This window comes from Salmo trutta, chromosome 15 (genome assembly GCF_901001165.1).
Source record: "Salmo trutta chromosome 15, fSalTru1.1, whole genome shotgun sequence".
NCBI lineage: Eukaryota > Metazoa > Chordata > Actinopteri > Salmoniformes > Salmonidae > Salmo > Salmo trutta.
In genome coordinates, this window is record NC_042971.1 from 28,492,210 (window position 1) to 28,512,905 (window position 20,696).

A 20,696-nucleotide genomic window follows, 5' to 3' on the forward strand; every position below is an offset into this window, starting at 1 on the left:
TTATCATAGGCTGGATGGAGACCAATATCGTTTTTTTTTTTTTATATTGCTGCATGTCTCAAAATATAAGAATGAGACCAATATATGTATTTTGCTAATCATAATTCCTGTCTCTGAAATTACGTTTGTGTGTGTTGTAGGAATAACCAATACTCAAAATCTGTGTGTGGTGTGTGTGTGTGTGTGTGTGTGTGTGTGTGTGTGTGTGTGTGTGTGTGTGTGTGTGTGTGTGTGTGTGTGTGTGTGTGTGTGTGTGGTAGAAGTAATAGTTGGCCATTATTTCTTTGAACATCTCAGTTTGGGCAGCAGCCACTGAAGAAACCTGTCAATCAAAAACCACAGGAGAATAAATAGTATTATAAACTGGGTGGTTCGATCCTGAATGCTGATTGGCTGACAGCCGTGGTATATTTAAGCAATAAGGCACGAGGGGGTGTGTTATATGGTCAATATACCACACCTAAGGGCTGTTCTTATGTACAACACGACACGGAGTGCCTGGATACAGCCCTTAGCCGTGGTATAATGGCCATATACCACAAACCCCCAAGGTTTCTTTTTGCTATTATGAACTGGTTACCAACGTAATTAGAGCAGTAAAAATAAATGCTTTGTCATACCTGTGGTATACGGTCTGATACACCACGGCTGTCAGCCAATCAGCATTCAGGGCTCGAACCACCCAGTTTATAACAGACCATATACCACGGGTGTGACAAAAACATGTATTTTTACTGCTCTAATTACGTTGGTAACCAGCTAATAATAGCAATAAGGCACCTCGGGGGTTTGTGGTATATGGCCAATATACCACGGCTAAGGGCTGTATCCAGGTACTCCGTGTTGCGTTGTGCATAAGAACAGCCCTTAGCCATGATATATTGGCCATATACCACACCTCCTCGTGCCTTATTGCGTAAGTTTGCACTTACACATCAGATATCTGCTCTTTCTCTGCTACCTCATTCTATTTCTCTAATTCTCTAGTCTAGTATTCCCTGGTTATGTTCCACTTCTCCCTCCTCTATTTCCTCACCTCTTCCCCAGACTCTTCTTTTCCTCTTTCTTGTCCTCCTCCTTCCTTTCTCCAACATTTCCCATCTGTTGTATCTTACTGGCCTTCTCTTGCTTCACTACTTTTTTGGCCTTGCCCTTGTTTTTCTTATTGACCTTCCCTTCCTGAATATTTTGGACAAGGAGATAAAGTAATGTAAGCTTATAGGTTTTCTCTTCTCTTGAGCTACGATACCTAGAGCTATGCTATACTATAGAAGGACTTATGCTATACTATAGAAGGACTTACAGCCAATATTCCCTTCTTGTATTTCCTCTCACCTGTGGGGCCACTCCAGCCATTTCCTGGAGCAGCTTCCTGCCGGACTCGCTCAGGTTGGTGATGGGAGCCAGGCGAGGGCTGTGGCGGTATGGGAAGTTCTCTGTTCGGGGCGGAGCGATAATGACAGGGCTGAGAGGAGTCAGAGGCCTTGGGACATTTACTGGGTAGGGAGAGCCTACAGCAGAGGGCAGGGCCCGTAGGCTTCAGCCAGGGTCCGGTGTGCTGAGGTCACAAGAGGAGAGAGACCATTCTTGACAGATACAGGACCTGAGTCCTTCCCTGGGCTCTGTAGGACCAGAAAGTAAAGTAACATATCAGGAAAGTGCTATGTTCAACACAATCTGTAGAAATACTTTATAACTACTCTATACATATTGCAGATACATGACTACACTCAATAAGTAATTGTCTGCATCATTTCCAATCCCCCATGTATATATATATATATATATATATATATAAAAAAATAATATGCAGAACTTACCAGGAAGTCTGACTCATCGAAGGAGTGGAGAGACAGATCATCATCCTCGTCCATAACCTTCACGTCAAGCTTGGTCACCTTTCCATCCTCAACTTTCAGCGGTGGTGTCCTCCTTTCATGATCCTCATCATCACACTGTGTATCAGAGTCAACTAGTCAGAGACCATCCTCCTCACAGTGATGTCACTCAACAAAGACATGGACGGTAGGGTACAACTCTTTTACCTCCGATTCACAGTCAGTGAAGGAGTAGATGGAAAAGTCATCAGAACTGGAGGATGAGGTCACATCATATTTTCTCTCCATCAGCCGAGTCACCCTTCCAGACTGAGGAGACAGAGAAAGGCATGTACTCATGGCAGCCATAGAATACACTGGCATTGACCCTCAAGGAAATGTAGAATATGTAGGCAATCCAACATGGTTTTACAAGTAGTGAGTAATACATGGGTAACTGAAAATGCAATAAATGCAACTCCCATAACATTAGGGGTGGGTCTAAAGACCTTCCATAGTATAGGATTCTTTAGCATCTAGAATGGATTGTCAATTCAACCAAGCCACCCAAAATGGCCATATGAATCAACAGATTGATCTATCTGTTGTGTCTCTATGGGAACAGCAGAGATGACCTGGCTGAGAGGCTCTGGATTGATGCTCCATCCATCCCCAGATGTTTGGTCCTGCCCATAGCTCACAATGATTGGCTGTTAACAGTAAAGAATGCATTCAACACTGCTTTGCTCATTTTGGCCTTGATTTGTGTATCAATAAATAATATAAGTACTGTTATGTGGTTGAATTTGAATGTGACTTACAGGCCTTTGTGGATCTGAGGGGTCTGCACTGAAGTAGACTGTCAAGACAGCATTCAATGTGGTTAGATAGGGATTTCTGCATTTGCTTTCATTCTGATAACTGCAGTTTGTACATGCAGAATGCATAACTAATGTGTATGTGTTATTGTTTCAGGTCGGATATGACTTACAGGCTTTGGCCTTCTGTGCACCTTGCCGGTTGGCCACAACACGGAATCAGGGGTGTTCACCCTCACTGGTTTCAACTGTCAACACAACACTCAATTTAGAATGTGATAATATAACAAAAACAGGACAAAACAAACAAATATTTGATATTTACCACATAAGGGCGGCGTCTTAAAGCTCTTTTGATTCTCTCATCATTACGGTCCATCTTTCTTTCTGAGGGAAACATTTCCATCAATTGATTGACACAAAACACATCCTGACTCACACACACACACAAAGATGGCATTCCAAATGGCGCCCTATTCCCTATATATATATATATATATATATATATATATATATATATATATATATATATATATATATATATATATATATATATGTTTGGAAGGAGGTGCCCCAAAAGGCCAAAGATTACCTGCAACAACCTGAGTGAAGAAAACGATTGTAGATTAAATCAAATCTGAACACAGTTTATGTAGTGAATTAATGCATGGCTACGTCATTTTATGTCACAGCTTTATGACCGCGCATAATACGTCACAAGAAAAAAGCTTGTTTGGAGCCGGACTGGTGGTCGCATCTTCTCACTGGTTGTAGCTCAATAACGAACGTGATGTGCTTATTATATCCTAATGACTGAGTAATGGTTGTATCGATGGTTGGTTGGACGTTTTACATAGATAGGCCAACATGATATCAATAGGAAGAAACCATTCCTTGCCAAATATTTTTTTATTATTGTTTTACTTTGAGTAACATTAAGGGACCACAATGGAAGCCGTTTACTTTATTGTGTTGTCCCTGGCCTGACACGTTTTATTTAATTAAACGGTTTTATTATTTATTAAACTGTCAAATCAAATATATCTATCTAGCTTTCTATCTAACTCAAATGAGCTGTTGAGGACTCTTTGGTCATCACATTTCAGGCACAAGCCAGCAGGTGGAAGTGTCTTTAAATGCAGCACTGCCTTAGCGCACTTCATGATCTGCGCAACAGTAACTTTGTGGTTGTGAAAGTGATTCATCCAAATGCGGAAGTCCAGTACATTTGTTTTGGTTAAAAAGTGGCATTGTTGCTGTCATTATAGTATCATTTGTTTTGTTTACTGTCACTACATATTTCGGTTTATCAGAGAATGTCTAAAGTCTTGGAACTACAGTTTTTGCCAATGGGCATGGTACGTTAGCAAGGAGGGACTGAGTGATTTAAGAATCATATGCTCGGTAGCTAGCTAGCTACTTTGAATGGGACTGTTGTAACGTTATCTAGCTTGCTACAACTTGTAGTTAACGTTAATGACGTAACATATGGTGCCAGTAGGCTACAGCAGCAAGCTAGAGCAGAACACATCAATGCCGCTGATGTCTGTCAACCCGATCATTTCAGTTTTAATCCACACACTGTCTTCCTCTGCAACCCCATCATCGCAGGGGGGATCTCTATCCTTACTCCAACCTTATTGTGGTTGAAAATAACCATGATACACTGCAGTATGTCACAGCTTTAAGGGTGCTTAGTAGTGTAGTTAAGTTGTAATATGTTTATGTGCGGCGCTGTGGTCTAAGGCACTGCATCTCAGTCTACAGTCCCTGGTTCGAATCCAGGCTGTATCACATCCGGCCGTGATTGGGAATCCCATCGGACGGTGCACAATCGGCCCGGCGCTGTCCGGGTTTGGCCAGGGTAGGCCGTCATTGTAAATAAGAATTTGTTCTTAACTGACTTGCCTAGTTAAATAAAGTTTAAATAAAAATAAATGATATACTTGAAATTTGTGTTGAGTCATCATGCTGTACATAATGGGATGTTTGGTTAGGAAAATCTACCATCACTGTGTCACACATTCTCCTTATCTTGCTCTGGGGAAACATGGAAAGGGCTGGCACCCACTTCTAGACATGTCTGATGCTAGGGCATCAGTGCTGGACAAGAAGATGCCTTTCAGGCTGCTGAGGGACAACTTTGGTTTTAGAAGTGTTTTTCTTTTTTCATCCGGTTGGACAAATACTCCAAACAGCCTTCCCAACCGCGTCCTCATGGCCCTAAAGCACACTTTTGCCTCGTTTTGTATCACCTTTCAATGATAAATCTGGGGGGGGCAAAAATGCAATTTCAGAATGTGGGGGAGGGGGGCATGTCTCCCTGTTCCCAGTGAAAGTTGTGCCCCTGAACATTGATGTCCTGTATGACCCTGCATCAATAGAGAAGGAAGAGAACTGAGAAAGCACTAGACGCATCATTTATCCTATAAGACGAGAGGTCATTAAATTAACATGATTGCTGGGTGCAAGCCAGAGTACATGATGTACTACAGTATAATGAGGAGCAGTTTCAATAGATGATCCTCAGCTGTAATTGAATACTGTACAATAGGCACCTAGTGGTCCCCATGATTAGATAGAGAATCACTGTTTAGTTAGATAAGCTCTCTGTAATCTCTCCACATTCTCTTTGGTTGCAGAATCATTCCTACCCAGTCCAAGCCTACGCTCCAGTTTCCTCCAAACTACAGGCTACCGATACCACACCAAAGACATTTGAAGGCTGGGCCCACTCCTACTATATGTAACCGATGTGAAATGGCTAGCTAGTTAGTGGTGGTGCGCGCTAATAGCGTTTCAATCGGTGATGTCACTCGCTCTGAGACCTTGAAGTAGTTGTTCCCCTTGCTCTGCAGGGTCCGCGGCTTTTGTGGAGTGATGGGTAACGATGCTTCAAGGGTGGCTGTTGTCGATGTGTGCAGAGTGTCCCTGGTTTGAGCCCAGGTAGAGGCGAGGAAGGTATACTGTTACATATACACAGGGGAGCCCTGTTTAGTTCTCAGGTCATTATGTTCACAACCATGGATATGGCCTCAAGCATAGATTTGGGTAAAGTCAAATTCTGGAGCAGGGAGCAGTAGTTGAGTTTATCAAGAGTGTGGGCTACAAGAGCAGATTAGGATGTAATCTTTAGAAAATTAGGTAGCTGGGCCTCCCGAGTGGCGCAGCGGTCTAAGGCACTGCATCGCAGTGCTTGAGGTGTCACTACAGACCCAAGTTCGATCTCAGGCTGTGTCACAGCCGGCCGTGACTGGGAGTCCCATGAGGCGGCGCACAAATGGCCCCGCTGAGTTTGGTCACCAGCTGGACGGTTTTTCCTCCAACACATTGGTGCGGCTTCCGGGTTAAGCGAGCAGTGTAGCAAGAAGCAGTGCAGCTTAGCATGGTCCTATTTCGGAGGATGCATGGCTCTTGACCTTCACCTCTCCCGAGTCCATAGGGGAGTTGCAGCGATGGGACAAGACTGTAACTACCAATTGAAAATTGGGGAGAAAAATTGATAAAAGTACAAAAAAATATATAAATAATAATTGGTCGTTGTGCACAGTAAAGAGAAGCTATAAATTACAACCAAGACTAAGTATAGCAAATCAATGATTATTATTTCTTTACAAATGCATGTTTAAGTTATACCGTTTATATACAAATAGCTATTTTGCATAAACAACTGGATCAAGTGGTAAGAGTCACGTAACAGGTCATGATGGAACACGTCATTCGATATCAGTAATGCAAGAGAAAAAGTTCAAAGGAACACCATTTTTACAGTTTACCACCACTTAATCAAAGACCTATACTTTAATGAACCAATGAAAAACAAGGCTCAATGACTGAATAGTTACTGCAATTTAAATGTACAAATTGAACAATACATTGTACAATATGAATGTGCTACAAGTATGTATATTTTACTCTAATCTTACTCTGCTGTCTGTATTTACACATCCTTCCTAGAGCATCTGAATATGCAGCCACGTTGAATTTTGTAAATACATTTACAGACAGCAAATATGGAATGCTTTCAATACCTTACATTTGAAATGAGTTAATATACAAGACGGCTCTTCACAGCATGAAAGATGTCCTGAAGCAATATTTCATATCATAATCACCTCTGTTTTTGCCTACTTCCACTTACAAATCAAATAAGTTTGTCACGTGTGCCGAATACAACAGGTGTAGTAGACCTTACAGTGAAATGCTTACTTACAGGCTCTAACCAACAGTGCAATTTTTAAGTAAAAAAAAAGGTATTAGGTGAACAATAGATTAGTAAAGAAATAAAACAACAGTGAAAAATAACAGTAGCGAAGCTATATAGAGTAGTGAGGCTATATACAGGCACCGGTTAGTCGGGCTGATTGAGGTGGTATGTATATGAAGGTATGCATATATGATGAGAGACGGAGAGTAGCAGCAGTGTAATAGAGGGGTTGGGGGGGGCACACAATGCAAATAGTCCAGGTAGCCATTTGATTACCTGTTCAAGAGTCTTATGGCTTGGGGGAAAAAACTGTTGAGAAGCCTTTTGGTCCAAGACTTGGCGCTCCGGTACCGCTTACCATGCGGTAGTAGAGAGAACAGTCAATGACTGGGGTGGCTGGGGTCTCTGACAATTTTTAGGGCCTTCCTCTGACACCGCCTGGTATAGAGGTCCTGGATGGCAGGCAGCTTAACCCCAGTGATGTACTGGGCCGTGCGCAGTACCCTCTGTAGTGCCTTGCGGTTGGAGGCCGAGCAATTGCCGTACCAGGCAGTGATGCAACCAGTCAGGATGCTCTCGAAGTTGCAGTTGTAGAACCTTTTGAGGATCTCAGGACCCATGCCAAAATTTTTTAGTTTCCTGAAGGGGAATAGGCTTTGTCGTGCCCTCTTCATGACTGTCTTGGTGTGTTTGGACCATTCTAGTTTGTTGGTGATGTGGACACCAAGGAACTTGAAGCTCTCAACTTGCTCCACTACAGCCCTATTGATGAGAATGGGGGCGTGCTCGATCCTCCTTTTCCTCTAGTCCACAATCATCTCCTTAGTCTTGGTTACGTTGAGGGATAGGTTGTTATTCTGGCACCACTCCGGCCAGGTCTCTGACCTCTTCCCTATAGGCTGTCTCGTCGTTGTCGGTGATTTGGCCTACCACTGCAAACTTAATGATGGTGTTGGAGTCGTGCATGGCCACGCAGTCGTGGTTGAACAGGGAGTACAGGAGGGGACTGAGCACGCACCCCTGAGGGGCTCCAGTGTTGAGGATCAGCGTGGCAGATGTGTTGCTACCTACCCTCACCACCTGGGGGCGGCCTGTTAGGAAGTCCAGGATCCAGTTGCAGAGGGAGGTGTTTAGTCCCAAGATCCTTAGCTTAGTGATGAGCTTTGAGGGTACTATGGTGTTGAACGCTGAGCTGTTGTCAATGAATAGCATTCTCACGTAGGTGTTCCTTTTGTCCAGGTGGGAAAGGGCAGTGTGGAGTGCAATAGAGATTTCATCATCTGTGGATCTGTTTGGGGGGTATGCAAATTGGAGTGGGTCTACAAAAGCAATGTGTAACATTTAATGTATATTATCTCCAACTTTTCTAATCTGATGGGAAACAACAAAGGTCTGCCTCCACTCTTAATTTGATAAAAAAAATCTATTGGTTTATTCCAAAATAGAGATACATTTTTTTCCTATAACCTTAAAGGAGAATGTGGACCAAATCTCACCCTCCTCCACCCCTCACCCAAATGAAATAGGTTAACATCTTGGGCAGTGGTTCCCAAACTTTTTATAGTCCCGTACCCCTTCAAACATTCAACCTCCAGCTGCGTACCCCCTCTAGCACCAGGGTCAGCGCACTCTCAAATGTTTTTTTTTTGCCATCACTGTAAGCCTGCCACACACACACTATACGATATATTTATTAAACATAAGAATGAGTGTGAGTTTGTCACAACCTGGCTCGTGGGAAGTGACAAAGAGCTCTTATAGAACCAGGGCACAAATAATAATATAATAATAATAAATCATTTTTCTCTTTATTTGTTCATTGAAAATTGTGAATAACTCACCACAGGTTAATGAGGTGTGCTTCAAAGGATGCACATAATTCTACAATGTTGGGTTGTATTGGAGAATCTGTCTTAATTTTCCACACACAGTCTGTGCCTGTATTTACTATTCATGCTAGTGAGGGCCGAGAATCCAATCTCACATAGGTACGTGGTTGCAAAGTGCATCAGTGTCTTAACAGCGCGATTTGCCAAGGCAGGATACACTGAGCACTGCCCAATCCAGAAATCTGGCAGTGGCTTCCGATTAAATTCAATTTTCACAGAACCGGTTGTTGCAATTTCTCTTGTTCAGATATCGGTAAGTGGACTGGAGGCAGGGCATGAAAGGGATAACGAATCCAGTTGTTTGTGTCATCCGTTTCGGGAAAGTACCTGCATAATTGCGCACCCAACTCACTCAGGTGCTTCGCTATATCACATTTGACATTGTCCGTAAGCTTGAGTTCATTTGCACACAAAAAAATCATACAATGATGGAAATACCTGTGTGTTGTCCTTGTTAATGCAGACAGAGAAGAGCGCCAACTTCTTAATCATAGCCTCAATTTTGTCCAGCACCCAGAAAATAGTTACAGAGAGTCCCTGTAATCTTAGATTCAGATCATTCAGGTAAGAAAAAACATCACCCAGTTAGGCCAGAAGTGTGAGAAACTCGTCATCATGCAAGCGGTCAGACAAGTGAAAACGATGTTCAGTAAAGAAAACTTTAAGCTCGTCACCACAATATGCAGGTGGTCTGAAATGGTTCTTACCCACAAATGTAGATGTGAGCATTGTCAGTATGGATCAGCTTCCACAGATGTTCCTTGTTCTTCTTCAGGAGATGCTGCACATACACCTGAGCATGAAAAATATAACTATTAGCCTGACTAAACAATTCATTTGAATAATTTAACTGATACAAAATACATTCTCTTCAAGTCTGCAGGTTCTCAAGGCAATACGAATTATAGGCACTGGCAGTATCAAATATTGGACCTTATCAAAGTCATAGATACACTCCCCTACGTATTTATTTGGACAGTGAAGCTAAAACTTTTAATTTGGCTCTATACTCAAGCTTTTTTGGATTTGAGATCAAATGTTTCATATGAGTTGAAAGTACAAAATGTCATCTTTTTCATGCATATCTGTTTAACCGTTTAGAAATGAAAGCACTTTATGTATCTAGTCCCCCCATTTCAAGGAGTCATAAGTATTTGGACAAATTCACTTATGTGTATTAAAGTAGTCAAAAGTTTAGTATTTGGACCCATATTCCTAGCATGCAATGACTACATCAAGCTTGTTTTGGTTGTTTCAGATGATGTTGTGCCCAATAGAAATGAATGGTAAATAATGTATTGTGCCATTTTGGAGTCACTTTTATTGTAAATGAGAATAGAATATGTTTCTGAACACTTCTACATTAATGGATACTGAACAAAAATAAACGCAACACGCAATAATTTCAAAGATTTTACTGAGTTACAGTTCATATAAGGAAATCAGTCAAATGAATTCCTTATGGGGCTGATTCTATCAGATAATGGAAATGAATCGTTCCAATGGTTAAGTAAACCTGAGCGCTATTGCAAAAGATTTCTCCAAAACTCAGACTTTTCACATGACTGGTCAGGAAATAAATAATGCTGTGAGCAGTAAATCTCTTGTTTAGTCTGAACATACACTGAGTATACAAAACATTAAGAACACATGCTCTTTCCATGACATTTACATTTTAGTCGTTTAGCAGACGCTCTTATCCAGAGCGACTTACAGTAGTGAATGCATACATTTTTTCTCCGTACTGGTCCCCCGTGGGAATCGAACCCACAACCCTGGCATTGCAAACATCATGCACTACCAACTGAGCCACACGGGACCAGGTGAATCCAGTTGAAAGCTAGGGTCCCTTATTGATGTCACTTGTTAAATCCACTTCAAATCAGTGTAGATGAAGGGGAGGAGACAGATTAAAGAAGGATTTTTAAGCATTGAGACATGGATTGTGTACAGTGCATTCGGAAAGTATTCAGACCGCTTCCCTTGTTCCACATTTTGTTAATTGGCGAGAAGAAACGCAACAAGCTGTAACGTTGATGCAACACTGTCCTCTGTCTCAGTTATTTCTGTCGTACTATACTTTTTTTTTTACTTTCATTTTGAGCTACTACAATGAGTTTCGACCGTATTGGTTGTTCAGATCTGCTTACAACTGTCAAAGTTGGTAGGGGAAGGGGTGTGTTGGGGTTACCTATTCCTTTCCCAACTGGTAGTCCTAGTGTGTGTGGTGATGTCAATGGTAGTGAAATTGCACGGGAAGTTCCTTTAGTCAGTGGGGACAATGCAGCTTCTCATGGTCATCATGCAGTCAACTCACCTAGGCCCCAGGTTGTTAGCACCTCCACTCCTAAACCCAATGATGATGCAGTGCTAATAGGCCAGATAAGTACCATAGTCCAACAGATAGGACAGCGTCTAGTCCAAGTAGTCGCCTATAGAAAAGTCAAAGAACCAAAGAACCACCACAAACTCAACAATAATGGCGCTGGAGGAGATGGCTGCTATTGTGTGTGTTTTGTCGCGTTATTTGTAACTTATTTTGTACATAATGTTTCTGCCACCGTCTCTTATGACCGAAAAGAGCTTCTCGATATCAGGACAGCGTTTACTCATCCCGTACTGGAAGAAGATTTTTTCTTTAACGAGTTGGACGCGAAGGATTTACTCCAGAAACCCGACAAGGCCCTCATCCCCATCATTCGCAGGAGAAAGAGACAGCGATATAAGGGATGTAGGTCTTGGTCCCTTGTAAGGATCTGATGGCGAGTGGGTAATCTGCCTTTACCATCGGTCCTATTAGCCAACGTACAATCATTGGATAATAAAATAGCCAAACTACGAGCACATATATCCTACCAACGGCATTAAAAACTGTAATATCTTATGTTTCATCGAGACGTGGTTGAACAACGACATGAATAACATACAACTGGCGGGTTTTACGCTTATTCGGCAGGATAGAACAGCCGCCTCTGGTAAGACAAGGGGTGGCGGTCTATGTGTATTTGTAAACAACAGCTGGTGCACGAAATCTAAGGAAGTCTCAAGGTTTTTCTCACCTGAAGTAGAGTATCTCATGATAAGCTGTAGACCACACTATTTACCAAGAGAGTTTTCATCTATATTCTTCGTAGCTGTCTATTTACCACCACAAACCGATGCTGGCACGAAGAACGCACTCAATGAGCTAAACACGGCCATAACCAAACAGGAAAACGCTCATCCAGAGGCGGTGCTCCTAGTGGCCAGGGGATTTTAATGCAGGGAAACTTAAATCCGTCTTACCTAATTTATACCAGCATGTCACATGTGCAACCAGAGGGGAAAAAAACTCTAGACCACCTTTACTCCACACACTGAGACGCGTACAAAACTCTCCCTCCATTTGGCAAATTTGACCATAATTCTATTCTCCTGGTTCCTGCTTACTAGCAAAAACTAAATCAGGAAGCACCAGTGACTCGGTCAGTAAACAAAGTGGTCAGATGAAGCTGATGCTAAGCTACAGGACTGTTCTGCTTCCACAGACTGGAATATGTTCCAGGATTCTTCCGATGGCATTGAGGAGCACACCACATTAGTCACTGACTTCATCAATAAGTGCATCGAGGCAATCGTCCCCAAAGTGACTGTGCGTACATACCCTTTCCAGATGCCATTGATTACAGGCAACATCCGCACTGAGCTGAAAGGGTAGAACTTCCGCTTTCAAGGAGCGAGACTATAACCCGGAAGCTTATAAGAACTCCTGCTATGCCCTATGATGAACCATCAAACAGGCAAAGCATCAATACAGGACTAAGATTGAATCGTACTACACTGGCTCCGACACTCGTCGGATGCGGCAGGGCTTGCAAACTATTACAGACTACAAAGAGATGCACAGCCGCGAGCTGCCCAGTGACACGAGCTTACCAGACAAGCTAAATTACTTCTATGCTCGCGTCGAGGCAAGCAACACTGAAACATGCATGACAGCATCAGCTCTTCCAGACGACTGTGTGATCACGCCCTCTGTAGCCGATGTGAGTAAGACCATTAAACAAGGCCACAGAGCCAGACGGATTACCAGGACGTGTAGTCTGAGCATGTGCTGACCAACTGGCAAGTGTCTTCATTGACATTTTCAACCTGTGCCTGACTGAGTTTGTAATACCAACATGTTTCAAGCAGACCACCATAGTTCCTGTGCCCAAGAACACTAAGGTAACCTGCCTAAATGACTACCGACCCGTAGCACTTACGTCTGTAGCCATGAAGTGTTTTGCAAGGCTGGTCATGGCTCACATCAATACCACTATCCCAGAAACCCAAGACCCACTCCAATTTGCATACCACCCCTCCTGTACTCCCTTTTCACTAATGACTGCATGGCCAGGCATGACACCAACACCATCATTAAGTATGCCAATGACACAACAGTGGTAGGCCTGATCACCGACAAGACAGCCTATTGGGAGGTCAGAGACCTGGCCATGTGGTGCAAGGACAACAACCTCTCCCTTAATGTGATCAAGACAAAGGAGATGATCGTGGACTACAGGAAATGGAGGACCAAGCACGCCCCCATTCTCATCGACAGGGCTGTAGTGGAGCAGGTTGAGAGCTTCAAGTTCCTTGGTGTCCACATCACCAAACTATCATGGTCCAAACACACCAAGAGTCGTGAAGAGGGCACAACAAAGCCTATTCCCCCACAAGAGACTGAAAAGATTTGGCATGGGTCCTCAGATCCTCAAAGAATTCTACAGCTGCACCATCGAGAGCATCCTGACTGGTTGAATCACTGCCTGGTATGGCAACTGCTCTGACTTTGACCGCAAGGCACTACAGAGGGTAGTGCGTACGGCCCAGTACATCACTGGAGCCAAGCTTCCTGCCATCCAGGACCTCTATATCAGGCGGTGTCAGAAGAAGGCCCTAAAAACGATCAAAGACTCCAGCCACCCTTGTCATAGAATGTCCTCTCTGCTACTGCACGGCAAGCGGTACTGGAGCACCAAGTTTAGGTCCAAAAGACTTCTTAACAGCTTCTACCCCGAACCCATAAGACTCCTTAACAGCTAATCAAATGGCTACCCAGACTTTTTGCACCCCCCCCCCCCCACTGTTTTAAGCTGCTGCTACTCTCTGTTTATTATCTATGCATAGTCACTTTACCTCCACCTACATGTACATATTACCTCTTTTACCTCGACTAACACTTGCTGCTTTCTGGACCCGGTTTTAGCCCTTGCTTTTTTCTCTTCCGTTGTTACCTCTATGTCTGATAAACATGCCCCGCTTAAGAATCACAGAGTAAGAAACCGAACCAGTTCTTGGTTCTCTCCTGAATTGTCAGGTCATTTCCTGCAAAAGAATCGGGCCTGGGCCTTGGCGAGGAAAACAGGTACTCCAGCTGATTGGCTGTTTTTTAGGCAATTGAGAAATAAATGTACTGCAGCTGTCAAAAAGGCAAAATCAAATTACTTCCTTAATGCTATGACAGATTCTGCAGGAGATCCTGCAAAATTCTGGAAAACCGTTAATTCACTGAAACGGGGGAATTCTGCTGTTTCTCTTCCTAAGCAAATACCTCAGATTCCTGTATCCTAAGTGAAAAAAATTATATTTGTGATGCTTTTAATAAGCATTTCATCTCTGCTGGTTTTTTATTTGAAAGGAAAAGTGGCCACTGTGGTACTGGCCAGTTAGTTGATTTTTCGTCTTGCTTTTCAACCGTTATTCTGAAAAATGGTAACCCTGTTTTTAGTTTCCAGAAAATAACCGAAGCAGAGGTTCTAGCTGCCCTGTGTGCCATTGATACTAAGAAATCCTTAGGCGCTGACAATTTAGACCCGTTCTTACTTAAGTGTGCTGCACCTATCATTGCTGGTTCAGTGACACACATTTTTAATCTAACATTAAGCACAGGAAATATCCCTAAGGTGTGGAAAGCAGTTTTTCTTCTGCCATTACATAAGGGAGGTGACGGTAGTGATTTGGATAACTATCGACCCATCTCTAGGCTCCCTTGTCTGGCAAAGATCCTAGAATCTATAGTCAACAAACAGTTACAGTCTTTTCTTTCTGCTAACAGTATTCTTAGCACCAATCATTCTGGTTTTAGATCTAAACACAGTACCACATCGGCCACTATGCTTGTTGTAAATGATATTGCAAATGCCTTAGATGATAGAAAGCACTGTGCTGCGTTGTTTGTAGATTTGTCAAAAGCTTTTGACACTGTAGACCATGCTATCCTTTTGAGTAAGCTGTCATCTATAGGAGTGGGCACTGATGCCTGCCGATGGTTTTATGACTATCTTAAAGATAGAACTCAGGCCGTCATGGTCGACGGGGTCAAGTCTGACCCCTTACAGTTACTTAAAGGGGTCCCTCAGGATTCAATAATTGGCCCACTATTGTTCTCACTTTATATAAACAACATTGGTGATGATGTCAGATATTGTAAATTCCATTTATATGCAGATGACACAGTGATGTACTCTATTGCTCCAACAGCGGACCAAGCTTTAATGCAGTTGGAGTCTGATTTTAGGATACTACAGGGGTCTCTTTTACAGCTTAAACTTGTTTTAAACGCTAAGAAAACAAATGTCATGTTTTTTTCTAGGTCTAAACTCTCAGTTAGAAACACTTTTGTAATCACTAGCTTGGATGGTACTCAAATCAAAACAGGTCTCTGCATATAAATATTTAGGGGTATGGTTAGATGATAGGCTTTCTTTTAAAAAACATGTTACTGAATTGGGAAAAAAGCTCAAATTCAAGATAGGGTTCCTTTACAGAAACAGGGCTTGTCTGTCCTCCGTAAATAGAAAACAAATTGTGCAGGCTACTTTTATGTCCGTTTTAGATTATGGTGATATTATCTATATGCATGCATCGGCAAACACATTAAAACCACTGGATGCTATTTACCATTGTGCACTCAGGTTTATCACAGGTGATAGTTACAAAACTCATCACTGTATCCTATATACACATGTGGGTTGGGCCTCTCTATCTGTGAGGCGAGAGCAACATGCTCTCTTGTTTATTTATAAAGCACTTCTTTTAAAACTACCTCCATATATATCATCATTAATTTCCACTAGATATACACATTTTAAAACCAGATCACAGATGTGGATTACATTAGAGACTCCTGCGGTCTCCACAGAGTTGGGTAGGACTGCCTTTAGTTCCTTTGCACCTTATTTATGGAACAAACTGCAGATCCAACTTAAGTTAGACACTCTGGTGTCCCTTACCCATTTCAAAAATGTTATGGAGGATCAATATGATGTTGTCTGTGATTGTTTCTGTTGAATTGTGTCTTTGTTTTGTATGTTTGAAATGTTCTTGTCTGTATGCCTAAAACTGTACATGTCAACATGTTTACACAGGGCACAGCCGTAAAAGAGATCCAGGTCTCAGTCTGTTTTCCCTGTTAAAATAAAGATATAAAAAAAAAAAACGGTGCCCCCATACATTGGTTCTGTACCGGTAAAGCCTGTATATAGCCTCGCAATTGTTATTTTACTGCTGCTCTCTAATTATTTGTTACTTTTATTTTAATTATCTATTTTTTACTTAACACTTATTTTTCTTAAACTGCATTGTTGGTTAAGGGCTTGTAAATAAGCATTTCACTGTAAGGTCTACTACACCTGTTGTATTCGGTGCATGTGACAAATAAAATTGTATTTGAGATGACCTTTTCTGATTAAACAACTTGTGTTAAGGATCTGTCACAAACTACATACATACCATTTCAGTCCTGGCCAAACAAGCTGTTGAGGTAGTCTTTATGACGTACATAATGCTGAAAGGAGAAAAACAGAGGAGAGGTCATCATCATAGAAAAGACTAACCTGCCTGAAAGGCTATAATAATATTTCATCAGTTTACTGTATGTACATGCATAAGGACAAATCTGACATTAGGCCACTTTGGGTTACAAAAACATCTGCCAAGTTTTGATTTTGGGGTGAACTACAATACAAGTATTATTACAGTGCACCAACAGTGAATAACACTACACACTCAGTCACTCACGTCTATATATGCACTGTTGCTATTCCTCCCCCTCCGTCTCAACCTTGAGTGCAAACACACAGCATCATAACACAGTAAATGGCTTGTACTGTATGAATTCTGCTACCAAGTCAGTGACCCTTATTTGAGCTAGGGGTAAAGCATTTTGACTTCAGCGGGTGCGGGTCACTGGCCTGCAGGGCTCCTTGCCTTTGTTGAAGTCTGGTTTGATGGTAACCACTTCATTTCCATCTGCTCTTATCGTGCACAACAAGCATTCCTTCTCCTTTTGGCCAAGTCTGAGGAATACAAGAATACAATGCCACTTTTCAATTCCTGAATTGGAATGTACTTCAAAGTTATTACATACAAAGCAGTGTAATAAGTGCATAGGCTACATAGTGGTTTTTCCCCTTGTGCTACTCACTTGCCCGGTGGTCCCAGGTCCCCCATGATGTGCATGGTCTGTACAGGTGTGTTGACCACGTGGCTGGTCTTCACAAAGTCCTCCGAGGGCTCCCAGGAAATCAGCCTGGACTTGGGGAAGGTGCTGTCACTGCAGACCAACAGAATACCACAAACACGTTTTGCATAAAAGGGTATGGTGTAATATGAACATACCGGTACACTGTTTGTCTTCAAAGCAGCACATCACACATCAATGTTGCTTCAATTACATTCACTTTAATAATAATTCACTTTGGTGAGTAACAGGGACCTACACTGGCTGTCTGTCCTGTCGTCTGTGTCTGACATTGGCCATCCTATGTGCCAGGAAGGTAGGGTTGGACTTGACCTGCCTCACCATACTCTGGGAATCCTGTAATGAGTATATCAAAAACAAGTTTAAAACACTAACGTTTCTTTGGGACAGAAACAAGGTAAATTCTTTGTTTTGAATAATGAAATTGTCACGTCTGCTCCCGCTCCCCCTCTCTGGAGCACGAGGTCGCCAGGCTGCTCATCATTACGCACACCTGTCACCATCGTTACGCGCACCAGCGCTTCATCGGACTCACCTGGATCACGTCATTGATTGCCTCCCCTATATCTGTCACTTCCTCAGTTTCATTCCCTTGTCTACATTGATGTCGTTTTATTTCTCTTGTCCAGACTCTGTTCTTCTTTAGTTTCATGTCTATTTATTAATAAATCCTCACCCTGTACTTGCTTCCTGTCTCCCAGCGTCTGTGGTTATGGAACCGTTACAGAAATGGAGATTCAGTAGAAACCCACCCCTTCCCAATTGGTGTAGCAGTCAGAATCGGTGTAGGTGAAAATCCTGCGGTTCCGTCTGCCCCTGGTCCGCCCCAGAGCCATGATCTCTGTGTGGTACTGTCTCTCCAGTGGAGTCTGGTATACTGACTCACTCTGGAACAAAACCACTTCATATTACACACACACACACACACACACACACACACAACTTACTATGCAAAATCAAACTATCCTAAACAGTAAAGTCTTATTTGTTATAAGGACACTGGTAGAGGACCTACCTGACTGAACAGCTTCTCCTGCCAGCCTACCACCAACTCCTCCTCATCATCATCTCCGGCTGAAAACAAAACCAAGATGTTCTGGTCCATATCTAGCCACCACGAAAATAACATCTACTCAACTAAGAAGCATCTAACATCTTTCTGTATCAAAACATCTAACATCTTTCTGTTTCAAAACATCTAACATCTTTCTGTTTCAAAACAGTGTTAATACCTGATTGAGCCTGTGAGTTGAGGGTGTCCAGCTCAATGCCTCTCCTCTCCTGTTGAGTCAAAACCTGCTGCTGAAGGTGTTGGGAGAGGGCTGCTGTGGAGGTGAATCTCTGAATATGGATCCTGTAACACCATTGTAAATATAAACAAGGTAAACAGGATTCTAGCTAGCTAAATAACATGTTTTCATGGCAAACTCAGGGATCAGGTCAAGCAATATACTGGGTGTTTATCATCATCTGCTTTGAGAGCTAACGTTAGCTAACGACATTGTCTTGCTTTTATGGCAATGCAAGGAATAAAAGCCACACAAAGGCCAACTGCAACTTACTTAATTGTAAGGTTTTTGACAGCATCTCGGGAACGATAGGCAGCCTCTCCGGTGTCGGTGCTCCAGCCATCTGCCATGTTGTAACGTTAGGAACTTTATTGATGGCTAGCTAACTAGCTAGATTAGCAACATACACACAAACGCGCAGCAAGCAATTGAGACAATTTTGTAGCTAGTACTTTTCACAAGCGTCTGCTCGTTGCATGGTAACAACAGTCTGCCTGCCTGGTTGGGTTTCTGGCGAGCAATCCAACTATTTATTGGTTCACTACCGCCACCTACCGTGGGATCCAGTCCAGAGCAGCAGAATAAACCCCCCCACTGATAACAGGTAAGGTAATATCAGTACAATAATATTCCCTTGCTGTAAAAAGTTTAAGAACCCCTGATGTATTTAATTAAGAGAAAAATCTGTCTGACACAAATAATTGCAATTTAAAAAGCTTTATTGGAAATACACGTTTCAAACAGCACAATTCAAGTACAGATGAGTGTAGCTAAATCAGATACATGCTAATTTAGTTTAAATGTGATGCAGTCCTCCAGTCCCAGTTCATTTGCACTCTTTTGACATGCTTCAGACCAGATGCATGCTCCACTTCAGTGTACAATGGTCCTGAATTTGCATATCACAGTGTTTGAAGCTTCTACGTTCTGCATCTCTCTGCTGTCTTTCATCTGAAGCCATATCCTCCAGGGTCTAAACAGGTGTAGATTTCCATCTCTGTGTGGGAGACCAGATATTGCAAGGAGACCAGTAAGGGGCCCTCACCTCTTCACTTTGGTCCAAGGATACCAGTGACACTGCCCTAAGGTTGGTGCTGTTCTTTGGATGAGACTGTGGAGACAGAGGTCTTATCTCTCTGTGGTTACTAAAGATGTCATGGCACTTATGACATGAGTAGAGGTGTTGACCCTGCTTCTCCTGGATATATTTCCAAGCCTAAGCATGTAAATCCAACTCATTATCATAGGCTGGATGGAGACCAATATCGTTTTTTTTTTTATAATGCTGCATGTCTCAAAATATAAGAATGAGACCAATATATGTATTTTGCTAATCATAGTTCCTCTCTCTGAAATTATGTTAGTGTGTGTTGTAGGAATAACCAATACTCAAAATCTGTGTGTGTGTGTGTGTGTGTGTGTGTGTGTGTGTGTGTGTGTGTGGTAGAAGTAATAGTTGGCCATTATTTCTTTGAACATCTCAGTTTGGGCAGCAGCCACTGAAGAAACCTGTCAATCAAAAACCACAGGAGAATAAATAGTATTATAAACTGGGTGGTTCGATCCCTGAATGCTGATTGGCTGACAGCCGTGGTATATTTAAGCAATAAGGCACGAGGGGGTGTGTTATATGGTCAATATACCACACCTAAGGGCTGTTCTTAGGTACAACACGACACGGAGTGCCTGGATACAGCCCTTAGCCGTGGTATAATGGCCATATACCACAAACCCCCAAGGTTTCTTTTTGCTATTATGAACTGGTTACCAACGTAATTAGAGCAGTAAAAATAAATGCTTTGTCATACCTGTGGTATACGGTCTGATACACCACGGCTGTCAGCCAATCAGCATTCAGGGCTCGAACCACCCAGTTTATAACAGACCATATACCACGGGTGTGACAAAAACATGTATTTTTACTGCTCTAATTACGTTGGTAACCAGCTAATAATAGCAATAAGGCACCTCGGGGGTTTGTGGTATATGGCCAATATACCACGGCTAAGGGCTGTATCCAGGTACTCCGTGTTGCGTTGTGCATAAGAACAGCCCTTAGCCATGATATATTGGCCATATACCACACCTCCTCGTGCCTTATTGCGTAAGTTTGCACTTACACATCAGATATCTGCTCTTTCTCTGCTACCTCATTCTATTTCTCTAATTC

The 20,696-nt window shown here is 42.5% G+C and overlaps 2 protein-coding genes across 11 annotated transcripts in view; both read right to left on the reverse strand.

Moving 5' to 3' along the window:
* Nucleotides 1-1,534: 1,534 nt before the first annotated feature.
* LOC115148732 (Meckel syndrome type 1 protein-like) lies at nucleotides 1,535-18,940 on the reverse strand. Of its 5 annotated transcripts, XR_003866737.1 has the most exons (12): nucleotides 18,800-18,940; nucleotides 18,470-18,591; nucleotides 18,253-18,311; nucleotides 17,990-18,124; nucleotides 17,476-17,573; nucleotides 17,181-17,309; nucleotides 16,775-17,052; nucleotides 16,487-16,541; nucleotides 9,439-9,524; nucleotides 2,961-3,022; nucleotides 2,809-2,883; nucleotides 2,646-2,676 (listed from the first exon to the last, which is right to left on the reverse strand). XR_003866737.1 is itself a non-coding variant. In XM_029690918.1 (7 exons), exons 1-7 carry the CDS (start codon nucleotides 18,874-18,876, stop codon nucleotides 16,926-16,928), a joined length of 747 nt encoding a protein of 248 aa, XP_029546778.1. In that variant the 5' UTR covers nucleotides 18,877-18,940; the 3' UTR covers nucleotides 16,558-16,925. The 5 variants fall into 5 exon arrangements, 1 of the variants encoding a protein (XP_029546778.1); XR_003866739.1 differs by lacking the exons at nucleotides 2,646-2,676; nucleotides 2,809-2,883; nucleotides 2,961-3,022 and adding an exon at nucleotides 9,229-9,268; XR_003866738.1 differs by lacking the exons at nucleotides 2,646-2,676; nucleotides 2,809-2,883; nucleotides 2,961-3,022 and adding an exon at nucleotides 9,239-9,275.
* Nucleotides 18,941-19,227: 287 nt separating this feature from the next.
* LOC115148712 (uncharacterized) overlaps nucleotides 19,228-20,696 on the reverse strand; it is a 229,906-nt gene continuing 228,437 nt past the window's right edge. For all 6 annotated transcript variants that reach the window (XM_029690856.1, XM_029690855.1, XM_029690859.1 and 3 more), the window contains one exon: nucleotides 19,228-20,035. In XM_029690856.1, the coding sequence (XP_029546716.1) occupies nucleotides 19,990-20,035 (46 nt within the window). In that variant the 3' untranslated portion in view covers nucleotides 19,228-19,989. The remainder of the gene's footprint in view (nucleotides 20,036-20,696) is intronic.

Coding starts and splice junctions, on each gene's coding strand:
- LOC115148732 (XM_029690918.1), bottom strand. CDS start 18,876: ATGGCAGATGGCTGGAGCACCGACACCGGAGAGGCTGCCTATCGTTCC. Junction 18,125..18,252: donor AGGAGAAGCTGTTCAGTCAG/GTAGGTCCTCTA, acceptor GTTTTGTTCCAG/AGTGAGTCAGTATACCAGAC. Junction 17,310..17,475: donor CGACAGGACAGACAGCCAGT/GTAGGTCCCTGT, acceptor GTTGGTCTGCAG/TGACAGCACCTTCCCCAAGT.